The following is a 17,828-nucleotide window of genomic DNA, read 5'->3' on the forward strand; positions in this document are numbered from 1 at the left end:
TACAGGCCTTTAGTGAATTGGTGCTTGAAGCATATTTGGTTAATTCCTTTAATGTCTATAGTGACTTGATAATCATTTTGTCATGGTGATTCCACATATAGGATGAGACTGTATTATCAACAAACTTTTTAAAATTTTAAGTACAAAGTTAAAAACTGTCTGCATGTTGTATATTCTCAAATGCTTTGTCTCTGCCCTTGCACCATCCAGTGCTTACTCTCTGTTTATTGTGCTCAGAAAAGAAATAAAATACAATAATGAGAGAAATTATCAAACAACAGAAGAAAAAAAAACTATGACCTAAGAGCCAAGATTGTACCAGGGTTGTAAAACAGCTACAATATATTCAAGCCCAGCTATCCAGGTTTTATCTGGATAACATTTTATCACAATTTCACATAAAAGAAAAGAAAAACCTAATGTTTCCAGCTCATAACATGTCCTGCATAAAGCTGTGATTTATCACTAAAACATTCTAGGCCTAAGTGTGCTAAAAAGAGCAAAAAAAAAAAAAAAAAAAAAAACTCGGTGTAAAATTTAATTTTGCTCAAACTCAGTAGACTTGTAGAATTTTACAGTGCTAATAATTCATGCTAATAACTCATGATATCAAGATTCATTCTGTGTCATTAGTTTTTGACTTATAATTTCCACAGACTCTTAGACATACTAAATATACTCATGCAAAAATGGATATTAACTCAAAAGTGGTCAAACCGTTCAGGTATACCTAAAAACTCTAAATACATTGAAAATTCAAAGTTGAAATTTTGACCCCTTCACAATACTTTCCTTGTAAAACAAATGTATGCTTATTACAAACTGAGAAAGAATACTTTAAGAGTAATTTCAACGCACTGTGTGTGGTTGTAGGCGTATAAGCTTCTCTTCATTACTGTCTCAAAGAGCTTAATGGTAGGCTGTTTTCAAAGTACAGTTATGAGTTTGTGATTATTCCTTCATCTATAGAGTTGTTTATTAGTAATGTCTCTACTGCAGTCTAATTATTTTGTAATAACAAGATGGTTTTGATATAAACTTTATTTCAAAGTTGCTTTAATGATACAAAAGTATTCTTTTTCATGCACTTGGTACCAGGGTTATACCAAGCACACCATGTTGGATATTTTGATGAAGCAGGAAATTCAGTGGAACCTCGGTTTGCGAGTAACTTGGTTTACGAGTGTTTTGCAAGATGAGCAAAAATTTTTAATAAATTTTGACTTGATAAACGAGCGAGGTCTTGCAGTACGAGTAGTATGTATACTCTTTGTCTGCTGAGCGTCATGTGATCACAACTGAATTGATGATTCTTCTCTCTCTCGCTGCGGGATTGTGGGCAATCGTCTCCTAGTCTCTGTCTGAGTCGGTGTGCCTCACTCATAGTAAACATCCGTATGAGCGTATACTGTTTACTACAGCATTAGCATTGTGACTGTGTGTGCACGCGTGTGTGTGTATGTGTGTGCTCGCTCGCGTGCGTGTGTGTGTGTGTGTGTATGTGTGTGCTTGCGCGCGCATGTGTACTGTGATGTGCGAGTCCCCGTCTTGCACAATAAGACACAAAGCTGAGTCAACACCAGCTTTATTCAGCTTGAAACAGACACAGCAGTCAGGCAGTGCCCTGCACATTTATAATGTTCCTTGTTCCTTGTATCACCCATCGACGGCAGGCGCTTATAGCACGTCCGTGATCTTTTCAGATTCACTTTTACAGCGAACTGCTACAGCACTGGGAGACTGCGATTGCTTTGGGACGCTGTTCCACGTGTCGTCCCGTTGGGTGGAATCCCACAAGAGTTTAGAAACTCACTCACACCAGCCATGATTCTTTTCAAAGGTAAAGTGCAGGTTAATTTGTTTGATGTATTTTTACTTTATACTTTGTATTAATCATTTTTATATGAATAGTTTTGGGTTGTGGAACAAATCATCTGAGTTTCCATTATTTCTTATGGGGAAATTCACTTTGATATACGAGTGCTTTGCACTACGAACATGTTTCCGGAATGAATTATGCTCGCAAACCGAGGATCCACTGTACATGATTTCATTTTTAAAGGACAACTGATTGTACTGAAACCAAGTCGAAGTGTGACTTCAGCTGATGTCTGAATTTTAAAGGTATAATTATCACTGTAACTATAGCAGTTTGTGAATAGTACCACACTTATAGTACATCATGCAGAAAGTAAGAAGAAGCCATTCTTGAATGAATATGTTGGACATGGAGGCACAATTGCATGCAAGTAAATGAGCTTCCTTTTGTGACTATCTATATTTTATACTGAGTGGCACTTTTCATTGAGCATGGGTTGTGTGAAATACTAGTAGAATGAAAAATCTGCTAGTCTTAGTTAATATTTACCAGTCTTTCTATAAAATATGTCAGACATATATCAAGATAAAAAAATGTACAGGGTATCACAGGTATTGTTGCAATTAAAGCAGCCCTTCAATAAAATCAGAACAAGTGTTTTGAACTTGACCAGGTACTTTAAAGTTGAAACTACATAGGTATATGTATAGTGAGCCATTCACAGCAATAATAAATAACTAAATACATAAGTAAATCACAACAACACATTTAAATATTCTTTAACATGAAAATGAAAAATAATTCTCTAACAAGTTCCCAAAACTATAGCAGATTACAATTCCATTTCCACAGAACATACTTATTTAAATGAAAACTTGCAAGAGTGGCTTGTTAAAATGTAACTTTCCACATAACAGAAAATCTTTAACACAAGGAAAGACAGTATCACTTGCTACAATAGTTCAGGTGTTAAAACAACTTACAAAAAATACTCAGAGCTACAGGTTATAACCAAGACTATTCACACTACCCAGTGCATCTGCACATGCAAATCACAAGCCACATCCTCTTTCCTCTTCATTTTTCTCCTGCTATCTATCCAAATGATCTACCTCCAACACAGGAATTCCTGTAATGGCCTAAATTAGAATTAGTGTGGATATTCACAGAGCATTTGTCAAAGTCAATAACAAGTTTTAGGCGGACTATTAACTCTGCTAAAACCAGTACCCCGACAGTAAATCCTGAAGCCTCAGACAAAACACACTCTATTAATCTTCTTTAATTATTGTGAGCACACTGGCAAACAGTTTAAGCTTTAAGCATTGCACAAATTATAAATTAATAGCTTTCTTCCATTAACAACCTTTTTTCTAATATTGTATTTAGAACTGTTACTGCTATATATCAACACTACTATAACAAAAATTTAAATTAATAACTACAATAAGTATGTAGAAGAAACCATAGTGGTACTCACTTTTCCCTTTTGATTAAGGGGTTCAATTGTCAGTGAGTCTGCTCCAATGTCTATAATTGTACCTAACTGGAAACCATCAGTTGGATGCGGTGCCCACACTGGCTTCCCATCGTCCATTGTGGACAGCAGCTATCTGTGACACCTATAAAAAAAGAATGATGTCATATTATTTTATTACGTTAATTGAAAAATGTTTTCAAAGAACAAACAACAATTTAAAACAAACCTTGAATAAGTCATAGTAGTAATAGTGAAAGAAAATCTACATTTACACTGCATGTTTTAAATGTACAAATTACATTAAAAAATATTTTTCTTAAGTTAACTTTTCCACCTAAGTGTAGATCTGTCTTCTTGTCCATCAAAGATAATGGATTTAAAAACAGAAACTGAAAATAATTAAATAATATGAGCATGTTACTAAACCTAATTAAATGTTAATTTAAACTTCAAAATTCAATTAACAGAAAGTATAATGTTATTTACCAGCCCTAAAAATATAAGTAACTGATAGGGAGCTTACTGCTTATAAAAAAGATCAGGCAATTTAAGGGATGCTACAGATTGCTATAGATATTATTAATCTTAACATGAAGATTGATGGTCCATTCATATTTACATGTTATGTTCTTTAATCTGAAGATGATAAAGCAAATATGGCAAAATGACCTTAGCATTATGCCTCAAGCTGGTAAAAAAAAAAAAAAAAAATATTTTGCAAATTTATACTATAGCCCTGCAATGGACTGTCAACATGTGACATAACCTATATATATTGGTTTTTGGAGAGCAGTATAATACAAAGTAATACATTGTCATTACACCATATACTGTATACAATATTTCCTTTGACATTTAACTTGCCCAGTAAAACACTCCAACTCCCATCACACCATCCACCCATTTTCCAACCCGCTGAAACCGAACACAGGGTCACGGGGGTCTGATGGAGCCAATCCCAGCCAACACAGGGCACAAGGCAGGAACCAATCCCGGGCAGGGTGCCAACCCACCGCAAGACACACACAAACACACCCACACACCAAGCACACACTAGGGCCAATTTAGAATCGCCAATCCACCTAACCTGCATGTCTTTGGACTGTGGGAGGAAACCAGAGCACCCAGAGGAAACCCACACAGACACGGGGAGAACATGCAAACTCCACTCAGGGAGGACCCAGGAAACGAACCCAAGTCTCCTAACTGCGAGGCAGCAGCGCTACCACTGCGCCACCGTGCCGCCCCCATCACACCAAAAAAATAAATAAATAACAGTGAAAGAGAAATTGAACAAACTGAATAGTCCAAACTACCCTTTAACATATTCTTCTCCAAACAAGCTACCAACATTGTAAATAACAGAGTTGATGCCATTCAATTAAATGGTTTGCTATTTTTAATAATACAAAATGTTCCCAAATTGATGTTACAAGCAGGCTGTAAAAGCATACATTATACTGAACACTGTGCATAAATCCGAAGGGGATACAACTTAAATATTATATAACCTCTTTGCTTAAAACATTGAAATGGATTAATTTGCATTTATTTATATTGAACGTAATGTCCAAATGTGTATGTCCAGTTCAAGCAAGCAATTATAATACTACAAGTATTATAATTAGTGTACCCTATGAAAATGTTTTGACACTATTACTAATCACATGCCAATGCAATTTGGCCAGTCTCTTTGATTTTTTCAATTACTATATTCATGTAAATCCCAGCTGTTTAGAATCATAACTTCAATGCATTAGACAACAAATTTCTGTCATCACAGCCAGCCTTCCCCAGACAGAAAAGAAAGAAGAAAAAGAACTACAGAGAAATGACCCCCCTTGAGGACTCCTCAGAGGTTCAAGAGAGAGCATTTACTCTGTGAACAATTAAATATTCATTGCCATGAGCTACAAGTCCCCATGGCTTCTTTGTTTATCACCAGTGGTTTTTATCCTTTTTTTTTTTCTGACCTGCTTTGTAAATATTAAAACATTTGCAAGCATGATCTCTCCAAGGTAACCTGGAAGTGAAATTAGTCATTCAGACCAAACTGTGTATATATATTTATCTATTTATATATTTTTTAAAGAGCTTCTGTAAAAAGTCAAATTTCCCCACTGGGACAAATAATGTTCTATCTAAAGCTTACATAGCAAATAATATCTTTTGTACACTATAAACATGATTTTCAATTAAAATACAATTAAAACTCAAAACAAAATGCACAGACACTCTGAAGGTTACACCAAGGCATGGGCTTTATTTTAATCTGATAAATACAAATAAATAAACCTATAAATAAATAAAATTAAAAACCAAATTGTTATACTGGAAGCTTTATCCAGATTAGCTAGAAGTTGTGCATTGTTGAAGAAAGATAAAAAGTGTATTGGCAATACTGAAAAATCTCAAAAAAAAAATCACCATTTTATACCTTTATTATTTCTTTACAATTTTTTTAACTTAATTTTTATAACAAAAAGTATAAAGAGATATATTATATAGGAAACAACTACCCTTGCCATTTAAGAGGGAGGAACCCAACAGCAATTTAGCTTACAATAAGCCAGTTATGCAACTTAGCTCATGCACCACTGTTAAAGGATAAACTATGCTGACGTTCACAATGAAACACTGACACAAAAGTGATAAATGGCCTAAAATGTAAAATAAACAAATATTATATATATATATATATATATATATATATATAATGTTTATGTACTTATGGATTGTATTGTTAAGATAGCTCCGCCATATAGCAATAAATTCTGAAAAAGATTTTAATAAATATATACAGCAACTGAATGGCACCCTGCCCAACTATTTTTCTGCCTTGCGCCCTATGTTTGCTGCAATAGGCTCCAGCAAGTATTAGTTTGGCAATATATAATAGTTTTAATCAGATCAATGCTTTAAGATAAATAGTTCTATTTCCTCCTATTTCCAACATCATACTAATTGATTTTAAAAAAAGACACTAGGAAAAACAATAGGAGGCATTAAAAAAATGCGAACAGACTGGATATCATAGCAGACAGGGTGAGGCAATATATAGGCAAGGCTCATGTGCTACACCCTCCTTTTGTTTTCTTTTTTGTTTTCCTTTTCACCTTTGCAAAGCATCATTCACAGAGTTGTTTTTTGAACACTTCAAAATTAGACAATTGCTATTTTAAAAGTCATGTCATAATAAGAATGAATATGACATAAAGAGCCACCTTATTATTATTATTTTACATGCAGATGACTTGACCCAAAGGTGATTTGCAAAACTTGACAATATTACTATCTATATATATGTTACCGGGAATGTATGAAATGCAGGCATTGTATAGAATGCCTAGGCAATATATAGAATGCCTGCCGTTTTTGGGCAAAGTATGAAATATCCGAATTATTTTAATATTATATATTCTTTCCCTAGACATTGTATGTAATACCTAGGCATTATATAGAATGACAAATGCTATTTAAGCAAAGTATTAAAAGAGAGTCATGAAAAGGCTTTTATTGAAAAGACATATATGAAAAAGAAATAAATACAAAATAAAGTATAGGACTTTCTTATTAAGGAAAACAAGAGAAAATAAAATATGAAACTACTTGTTGAAACAAGGAAGGAAAAAGTTTAATTTTAAATTGCACTGAAATGCAAATGGGGAATTCTCTTTCTGAGGGGAGAATGACATTAGAAACGTCATTAGCGGGAGTATTTTATACTTTGCCGGTTTGTCTTTTGGCATTGCATAGAATGCCTAGGAAATGTGTGAAATGTTAATCGTTTCATACTTTGACGTCCAATTTTCGGTATTCTATATATTGCCTAGGCATTCTATAATACAATGCCTGCATTTCATACATTGCCGGTAACATATATAATTCACTAAGCAGCCGCCAGCGCAAGCAAGACACCCATGGAGCACGCAGGATGGAGCCACGCCCACCAACTCTAAAAACATTGGATACGACGACAACTCGCAGAGCCACGCCTACCAACTCGGACGCAATAACTCAGAAAGCACGGCATCATTGGATACGACGACAACTCGCAGAGCCACGCCCACCAACTCGGACGCAGCAACTCACAAAACAGGGTTCGTCTCTGCTACACTCCACATGAACCTCTGAGCCACGCTGACTTTTCATTATTCTTTTCGGTTACGATGCACAACCGTGTCCACCATCGCAAACTGTTTTACACACCATGGTCTTAGAGTTGGTGGGCGAGTCTCCGTGAGTTGCTCTTGCGAGCGGGCACATGACCAGGCGGTGTGTATGCTTCAAGAACGAGGATGGACACGGCAGGACCATCTAAGAAGAGGCATGTTTGTCGCAGATGTGAATCTCTGTATGCAGTGTGTAAAACAGATTGCGAGGGGTATCCCATGGTCTTAGGTTTGGTGGGCGGGTCTCTGTGAGTTGCTCTTGCGAGCGGGCACATGACCAGGCAGTGTGTATGCTTCGAGAACGGGGGTGGACGCGGCAGGACCATCTAAGAAGAGGCATGTTTGTCGCAGATGTGAATCGCTGTATGCAGCGTCTAAAACAGTTTGCGAGGGGTATTCCATGGTCTTAGAGTTGGTGGGCGGGTCTCTGTGAGTTGCTCTTGCGACAGGGCACATGACCAGGCAGCGTGTATGCTTCGAGGACGCGACAGGACCATCTAAGAAAAATCATGTTTGTCGCGGATGTGAATCACTGTATGCAGCGTGTAAAACAGTTTGTTTGTCGCAGATGTGAATCGCTGAATGAGCATGCGACAGCAGTCCTCCAATTGTCAGTCACGGACAATTGTATGTTGCCCTCTCCAGAGTTCCATCTTTTCATTCACCTACAGTCGTATCCTCAAAACCACCCCATTTGGACAACTGTGTCTTTCTGGAAGTGTTCACCCATCAATACATAATTATGCAGCGGGTTGGCTAGTAGTTTATAATTGTTTTCACTTTTTGGTTAACGGTTTACACACAAAAAAGTAAGCTTGTACAGGAAAAACTGAAAACATGCCAGGAACTAACCCTGGATAGGACAAAAGCCCACTGCAAGGTACTGCCACACATTCACACACAACTTAACATTACCAACTAACCTAAAATGCTTTTCTTTGGGATGGGAGACAAACAGAAGAATACTCAGATAAAGACATGCCTTGCATAAACAGCAACAAAGACTAAGATTTTAACCCAGTCCCCAAATGCTGTGGGAAAAATCCCAACTGTAACTTTTGAAACTGTATGTCACAAGTTAAAATAGTTGCAGCTATAAAACAATTATAAACTATAAAGAACTGTTACATAACAAATTACTGATATAAACAGCAAGTAGCAAAAGCTAAAGTATATGGATGAGTACCACAATACTTTACATAAAAATGTATCAATACATTCAGAATAAGTATCAAGATTTTTTTTGCAATTTTTGTGCCATGTACAGATAACCTCAGCAGCAGTGCTTATATGTATAGACTGTCATCTGTGGGAACATAAATGCAGTGCATTTTAATGGTACTTGCACAACAAAATTCATTCCTGCCACAGTGCAAAAATGGCATACCACAAATCTCTGTCCACATTCAGAAGTTCAGGTACATTTTATTTTTAACAATGGTATTTTATAATGTACACACTACAAACCAAGACTGCCTCTCCAATTCCAGCAGACAAGATCTCTTGAAAGCTACTTTACACTGCATTCAGAAAATGAAAATGATGTAATCAAAGATAAAGTGAAGAACCAAGAAGCTTCGCTTGAAATCACTCATCTCAATCAGCCGAATTATTCACAAACTGCTGCAGAGTCTGTCTGCTACAGTCCTGACTACCCAAACTTGATTTCTGTGTGGAGCACCAAAGCTCCATATGCAAAAGCAAAAAGACGAATGTCTTTAAAATAAAAAATATGTATAGCATTCCCTCACCACACTACCATTCCTCCAAGAACAGTTTCATACAGTGCATCCGGAATGTATTCACAGCGCATCATTTTTTCCATATTTTGTTATGTTACAGCCTTATTCCAAAATGGATTAAATTCATTTTTTCCCTCAGAATTCTACACACAACACCCCATAATGACAACGTGAAAAAAGTTTACTTGAGGTTTTTGCAAATTTATTAAAAATAAAAAAATTGAGAAAGCACATGTACATAAGTATTCACAGCCTTTGCCACGAAGCTCAAAATTGAGCTCAGGTGCATCCTGTTTCCCCTGATCATCCTTGAGATGCTTCTGCAGCTTAATTGGAGTCCGCCTGTGGTAAATTCAGTTGATTGGACATGATTTGGAAAGGCACACACCTGTCTATATAAGGTCCCACAGTTGACAGTTCATGTCAGAGCACAAACCAAGCATGAAGTCAAAGGAATTGTCTGTAGACCTCCGAAACAGGATTGTCTTGAGGCACAAATCTGGGGAAGGTTACAGAAACATTTCTGCTGCTTTGAAGGTCCCAATGAGCACAGTGGCCTCCATCATCTGTAAGTGGAAGAAGTTCGAAACCACCAGGACTCTTCCTAGAGTTGGCCGGCCATCTAAACTGAGCGATCGGGGGAGAAGGGCCTTAGTCAGGGAGGTGACCAAGAACCCGATGGTCACTCTGTCAGAGCTCCAGAGGTCTTCTGTGGAGAGAGGAGAACCTTCCAGAAGGACAACCATCTCTGCAGCAATCCACCAATCAGGCCTGTATGGTACAGTGGCCAGATGGAAGCCACTCTTTAGTAAAAGGCACATGGCAGCCCACCTGGAGTTTGCCAAAAGGCACCTGAAGGACTATCAGACCATGAGAAAGAAAATTCTCTGGTCTGATGAGACAAAGATTGAACTCTTTGGAGTGAATGCCAGGCGTCACGTTTGGAGGAAACCAGGCACCGCTCATCACCAGTCCAATACCATCCCTAAAGTGAAGCATGGTGGTGGCAGCATCATGCTGTGGGGATGTTTTTCAGCGGCAGGAACTGGGAGACTAGTCAGGATAAAGGGAAAGATGACTGCAGTAATGCACAGAGACATCCTGGATGAAAACCTGCTCCAGAGCGCTCTTGACCTCAGACTGGGGCGACACTTCATCTTTCAGCAGGACAACGACCCTAAGCACACAGCCAAGATATCAAAGGAGGGGCTTCAGGACAACTCTGTGAATGTCCTTGAGTGGCCCAGCCAGAGCCCAGACTTGAATCCAATTGAACATCTCTGGAGAGATCTTAAAATGGCTGTGCACCGACGCTTCCCATCCAACCTGATGGAGCTTGAGAGGTGCTGGAAACAGGAATGGGCGAAACTGGCCAAGGATAGGTGTGCCAAGCTTGTGGCATCATATTCAAAAAGACTTGAGGCTGTAATTGCTGCCAAAGGTGCATCGGCAAAGTATTGAGCAAAGGCTGTGAATATTTATGTACATGGGATTTCTCAGTTTTTTTATTTTTAATAAATTTGCAAAAACCTCAAGTAAACTTTTTTCACGTTGTCATTATGGGGTGTTGTGTGTAGAATTCTGAGGGAAAAAAATGAATTTAATCCATTTTGGAATAAGGCTGTAAAATAACAAAATGTGGAAAAAGTGATGCGCTGTGAATACTTTCTGGATGCACTGTATATACAGTAATCCCTCCTCCATCGCGGGGGTTGCGTTCCAGAGCCACCCGCGAAATAAGAAAATCCGCGAAGTAGAAACCATATGTTTATATGGTTATTTTTATATTGTCATGCTTGGGTCACAGATTTGCGCAGAAACACAGGAGGTTGTAGGGAGACAGGAACGTTATTCAAACACTGCAAACAAACATTTGTCTCTTTTTCAAAAGTTTAAACTGTGCTCCATGACAAGACAGAGATGACAGTTCCATCTCACAATTAAAAGAATGCAAACATATCTTCCTCTTCAAAGGAGTGCATGTCAGGAGCACAGAATGTTACATAGATAGAGAAAACAATCTCTAGCAAACAAATCAATAGGGCTGTTTGGCTTTTAAGTATGCGAAGCACCGCGGCACAAAGCTGTTGAAGGCGGCAGCTCACACCCCCTCCGTCAGGAGCAGAGAGAGAGAGAGAGAGAGAGACAGAGTTTGTTTTTCAGTCAAAAATCAATACGTGCCCTTCAAGCTTTTAAGTTTGCGAAGCACGGTGCAGCATGTCGTTTCAGGAAGCAGCTGCACAAAAGATAGCAACGTGAAGATAATCTTTCAGCATTTTTAGACGAGCGTCCGTATCGTCTAGGTGTGCGAATAGCCCCCCTGCTCAATCCCCCTACGTCAGGATCAGAGAAAGTCAGCGCAAGAGAGACAGAGAAAAGTAAGTTGGGTAGCTTCTCAGCCATCTGCCAATAGCGTCCCTTGTATGAAATCAACTGGGCAAATCAACTGAGCGAAGCATGTACCAGAAATTAAAAGACCCATTGTCCGCAGAAATCCGCGAACCAGCAAAAAATCCGCGATATATATTTAAATATGCTTACATATAAAATCCGCGATGGAGTGAAGCCGCGAAAAGCGAAGCGCGATATAGCGAGGGATCACTGTAGTGCTTTTCTCACTACTCAAAGCGCATAGCAATTGCAGGTTAAGGGCCTTGCTCAAGGGCCCAACAGAGCACAGTCCCTTTTGGCATCTTACGGGATTTGAACCGGCAACCTTCCGATTAAAGGAAAAAAATACTAACTTTACTTTAAAAAAGTTTAAACAAAATACAAAAATATCACAATGTCTTAAACTAACATTGGAATAATATTTTATTTTGAGTCCATGACAATTCCTTTGCTTAATAAGCTGTAAATCAAAATTTTATAGTATGTAACTACTGAATAGGTGGAAATAGAAAAAAAAAAAGTGCAGGGTTCAAGAGCAACCCAAACTATACTTGAGTTAAGCAGAGTAACCTAATATTCCTCAGCATGAGGGAAACACTATTTGTTAATGCAGACAGGACTGGCTCTAATAGGTTAGACAGTATCATATCAAATATTATAATATTATTCACAAATGTTGAGAAAGGAGAGCATTTTGCTGCATTGTATGTGTCAGTACTGGGACATGTTTCAAGAGGGCTAAGGGCACAGCAATTACATGAAAATAGCCTGCTTTTGCTTTTCCGTAGTACACTTTGTTCTTCAAGTTCATAATACTTCCATTATTGTTCTTAGATGTAATAGGAAAAGACTTGGAACAGACTTGGCTTAAACATGACTGGAAAAAACAGATAAATGGATAGATTTATGAAAAAGACCTCCAAAAATACAACAGTATAGAGGATTATTTCAGACAAAATCAATTAAATAAAAAGATACACAAATAAATAAATGCATTGTAAAATGTCACAAATAAAAAAATTAAATGACATGAGCAAAAATAATTGAATGCTTTACAAAATATGTTTTTGTTGCCTATTTCATATGCATTTAATTATTTCTTCAATTATTATATCTTCAGTTATTTATTTCAATAACACCACATGAAATATAACTGGGAATGAAAACAGGTATTTTCACCTGTCAAAGCTGACAGTGTAGGCTCTATAAAATGTATGTGAATCTTCGGTCTTCAGGTGTCACAGTTCCAGCAGATATATCAGATGCAGACTCTTGATAATGAATTCAGAGTTGTCTCTGTGCAGTATTTCTGGTCAACTTTTCCCCTCCAAGGTAAGCAAAGTGCATGCTCAATGAGGTGACTATACGTGCCCGAGTCAGACTGGAGTGCAAAAATCCATATTTATAAAAAGATAACTATCAATTAACAAACTATGTCGTTATTTAAAAGAGGCAATTTAAGCATTGTATCTCAGTGTATAATCCACCTTTTGAGGAGATACATAATAGTACTAATCATAAATATAAAGAAATGCATTATCGTCACCCACCTCCGCCTTGATCTCCCTTGCAACCCCCGTTCTTTCTTTGATAATAAGTTAAAAAATGCAATCATTTCAAATAAACTGCAGTGACTTAAATGGTCAATTAACAGCTACTGAAAGAAAAACAGTAAAACAGTTTAATTAAATACCATTACATAGGCCAATGCAGCAATTTATCCTTAGTAAAATGTTTTACAGCCAACTAATTTAAAAAGGACATGATTGAATGTCAGCAAATTTTAATAATTTTAGAAATGTTTTTAACGAAGGTTTTAAAAATACAGCCAATTCACAAATCACACCCACATTCCTTATTTCAGGTATGTAGAAGGCCTGAATTCCAACTATAGTTACTTTAACATTTCAGACACTACCCAACGAATAATGTGATCACACCAGCATTGCTTCTGTTAGGGCTAAGCTCTAAACTATTCTGTTGCAACAAAAGGTGCAAGCCTGATAAACAATAATGAGTAGATCATATTGATTACCACATGTTACTATCCTGTAGCTATTACCCAGAATTCCTGTTGTGGGGCATTTTATATATTTAGTATTGAAGCAAAATCTAAATCACTTGATAAAAAAAGATAAACAAAACAATTAGACTAAAAGTTAATTAGACTAAAAGTTAAAATTAGATTCTCCACTAATGCTACCTGTATCATTAATTTAATTTAAATTAAAAACAATAAACACCAGTACAGAAACATCCTTGCAGTTTAAAATGTTGCTTACTTAATATTCGCTCTTTTGGAAATAAAGTAAAAAATCAGATTTGTGTTTTCACACTGAAACCTAGCTTATCAGACACTATTTATTCCCTTAGCCAAATCATCACCAAACGGTTACACATTCCTTCATAAATTAAGAGATACTGGTCAAGGAGGTGTCTTGTAATAATTATATGTGTCGAACTGCAAACCACCTCTAAAAATTCAGGCGAATTTACATTCTTTGAGGCACTTGTATTAGATATTAAAACAGAGTCCAGCACAATTGTAGTGCTAGTCTTCAGACCACCAGGGCCATACTCAAAATTCATGATTGAATTTGGCAGCCTTTCATCTGATTTAGCCATAAATTGTAATCATGAAATGTTGATGAGGGATTTTAATATACACATTGACATGGAAACTGACACTTTCAACAAATGTTTTACTTACAGTATTTGTTAAATTCAATAGCGTCTTAATAGATTGTCAATTGCTTAACACATAGTCATAGCCACACATTAGATCTAATTATTAATCATTGAGTTGAAATTCAAAATTTAAATATTATTCCATTAAATAAACTTATCACTGCTCAATTACGCTTGACATGGTTCTGTATACTCACCTAGTAAAACAAGGACAGTACAACATCTAGAATTATAACTCTGCATCAAAATTTGTAAATAATATGAGAAACTCAAGAATAATTGCTGAAAACAATTTGGATCAACTAATAACAAATTAGAATGAGACTGTGAAAGATGCTTTGGATTATAGTGACTAAAAGCACATAAAACTCACCTTGGTTTAATGAGAATTCTTAAGCTCTGACATTAGAATGTCGAAAACTGGAGCTTTGATGGAGAGTAATAAAGTTGCAGATGTTCTGAATTGATTGGCCAGAGAGTGTTAAAAAGTATTTAAAAAGCTCCCTTTTTAGCCCACTATAACTATTATTCTACATTAACAAATTACAAAAGTAATAATCCTCGTAAACTGTTTAGAAAAGAGGCTAATCTAATAAATGACAATTTTAAACTTCAATGCAAAATACTTATAGACATCAGCAGTGCAGAGATTATGAAGTTCTTTAATGAGGAAACTGACTATATCAAATCCTAGATTTTAGCATCACCTCACAAATTTAATACTAGATTAGCAAACCTTGTTTCTTATTGTATGCACCACTTTGTTAATTTTAGTTAGGTAGCAGAACAGGAAGTCATAACTTTAATTTCTAAAATGAAACCTACTACTTGTTCCTTAGACCCAGTACCAACTAATATAGTAAAGAGCACAATAGATGAATTTTCAAAACCATTCTTAGCATTATCTATTGCTTATTATCATTATTATTGCTTATTATCATTGCTTATTGGTGCAGTTCCTTATGAAGTAAAATTGTTCTCCATTGGAATTGCCATTAGTTTTACTGAAACATCACACAGTTTAGGCATTATCTTTGACATAGGCATATCATTTAAAATAGATATTATATCTTAAATATGTTGGAAGATTAAGATATTTCTAAATATACAAGATACTGAGAAATTAATTAATGCATTTATTTCTAGTATGATTAACTATTGCAATGCATTATTTGCTGGCTGTTCAATTAATTCTTTATGCAGTTTTTAGTTCAACTCTCAATTCAAAATGCTGCTGCAAGAATTCTTACATGAACCAGAAAATACAAACACATAACTCCAGTTTTCAAGTCCCTACACTGGCTCCCAGTTAAGATTAGAGCTGGTTTCAATATACTGCTTTTAACTTGGGGTATTGCTTACTTGTCTGAACTTATTACTTAAAAACCAGAGCACACACTCAGGTCTCAAGATGCCAGCCTACTTAAGAGTCCAAGGGTTAATAAAATAACAGCAGGAGGTTAAGCTTTTAGTTACAGGGCCCCAAAGCTGTGGAATGATCTACCTGCTAAATATAAAAGATGCACCTTCAATCTCAGCTTTTAAATACAAACTGAAGACTAACTACTTTAGTATAGCATGCCCTGACTAGAGTTCCTGATTAGCTGTGTATACTGCATGTCTGTTTGTTAGTCATTTGTACAGAAATAAGTATCACAGTATTTTTAAACCATTACTAGCCCTCCTCTATTCTTTTCTCTTCTTGGTATCTGGATGAAGCACTGCTCTACTGCCAGGCTCCTCTAGGGCATCATGGTGTCAGCATAGTGTTTCCATTTTTCTATTTGCTTGTTTGGTCTTATATGGAAACATGGCAGGGGTCTTTCTTTTCTCTGATAAATAACTTCCTCCTCTACTTGTTCCCCTATTTATTCATTTTAATTTTTTTCAAAAGAAAAAAAGAAAAAAACTCCTGGTATATCCGTACTTGTATATCTTCATCTGTCAGCCTGCTTACCCAAATTATAGTCACAGAGTGCCAAAGCCCCAAAAAAAACAAAAAAAGGCAGGAACAAATCCCAGGAATATAAAATATATAATCATGTATTTATAATTCTTCACTATGGGCTGCAAGATGACTGCCATACAAACCATTATACAAATTGTCCTTTTTGATAACATTTCAAAGAAAAATACTGCACATAACAACAATACCACATTGTGACACTGCCCTGAATAAACTGTTGCATAGTACATGGACTTTCACATACCTTGTAAACAATAAAAATCAAGAAGTTACAAAATGTATTGAGCAGTTAAAGCAGCTTCTTTCTGAACATTTTTTTTTTCCTTGGCAGTGTTCTAAAATATTGGCTACTGTGATATTTCACAGCATGTGTCTGCAGATTTTCTTTAAAGATATGCATTCATATGTTTCAACATACTTTGTGGGCCAATTAATGGAATGTTTGGCTTGGTTCAGCTTGATTATCATATTACATCTTTAATTATTTTTATTAAACATCATATGATTGTATTGGCTGGGATTGGCTCAGATTGGCTCCAACAGACCCCCGTGACCCTGTAGTTAGAATATAGCAGGTTGGATAATGGATGGATGGATGGATGGATGATTGTATTTTTCTTTGAGTTAGTTTTGATTTCAAATTGTACAGTATAGTTTTGGGGAAAAACAAGTTAGATAATATATGCAAGTTAACTGGTTTGAAAGTTGAATCATTTCAGTTTTTTTTTAACTTCATCTAAGAGTCAGTTATTACATTTTGCTTATTAAATAGTTTTGTAACAATGAGCAATATTCAAAAGTAATAGCCATAACAGAATGCAATTGCATGTGGTGGTAGACACAAGTAAATATGCGCTTTTTAACAGCAATTTACAATTGAACACAAATAGTCTTGTGGGGACTCAATAGCTTTCACAAAAAAAGAATGCAATTCAATTCATGTAAAAATAGCATCAATTGATGGGTGTTAGTAGTGGAGGGCCTGTGACTAATTGTTGTACAATTTTCTTAAAAAGAGGTTTGAAAGCATATCCAATAGAGTAGTACCCAATGATTAGCAATTGAAAAATATTAATACAAAAAGCCAATTCTAGCATAAAATCAGAATCAATATTACCATATGAAAGAAGTACAGGACCTGAAATAAGTTTCCCATCTAGCTGTTAATATTAACTAAAACATACCATATAAATACGTATGAACTTGGAAAGAAATTACGAAAGGAATACGAAAGGTACATGACAGGCAAGAAGAACAGGGGCTTGCTGCGATGGTTTGTGTGTATCTGGGACTAAAAGTTTAGGGGCTGGGAGCCATTTTTAAATCTGTCCTAGGCTTATATCAGTTAATGCAGAAGCACCATTCCCATGTTATTAATTAAATACTGTTTAGCTGGTAAGTTAATAACATCTGTTCTTTACAATAATAATCTGCAGATAACACTGTTCAATCGATTTAGTCTTATATATGCTAACATAAATATTTTGCCTTTTGCCTTTTTTGTACACCAAGTGGCTGTCAGATGAGTAAAAGAGGGAAATATACAAAATATACAAGTTCAAACAATCGA

At 36.1% G+C, this 17,828-nt stretch overlaps 1 protein-coding gene across 5 annotated transcripts in view; it reads right to left on the bottom strand.

Annotated features, from left to right (window-relative positions):
- myo6a (myosin VIa) overlaps nucleotides 1-17,828 on the bottom strand; it is a 257,094-nt gene that overhangs the window by 210,591 nt on the left and 28,675 nt on the right. For all 5 annotated transcript variants that reach the window (XM_051925546.1, XM_051925547.1, XM_028797486.2 and 2 more), the window contains exon 2: nucleotides 3,300-3,441. In XM_051925546.1, coding sequence (XP_051781506.1) covers nucleotides 3,300-3,416 — 117 coding nt within the window. In that variant the 5' untranslated portion in view covers nucleotides 3,417-3,441. The remainder of the gene's footprint in view (nucleotides 1-3,299; nucleotides 3,442-17,828) is intronic.

This window comes from Erpetoichthys calabaricus, chromosome 3 (assembly GCF_900747795.2).
Source record: "Erpetoichthys calabaricus chromosome 3, fErpCal1.3, whole genome shotgun sequence".
NCBI classification, from domain to species: domain Eukaryota; kingdom Metazoa; phylum Chordata; class Cladistia; order Polypteriformes; family Polypteridae; genus Erpetoichthys; species Erpetoichthys calabaricus.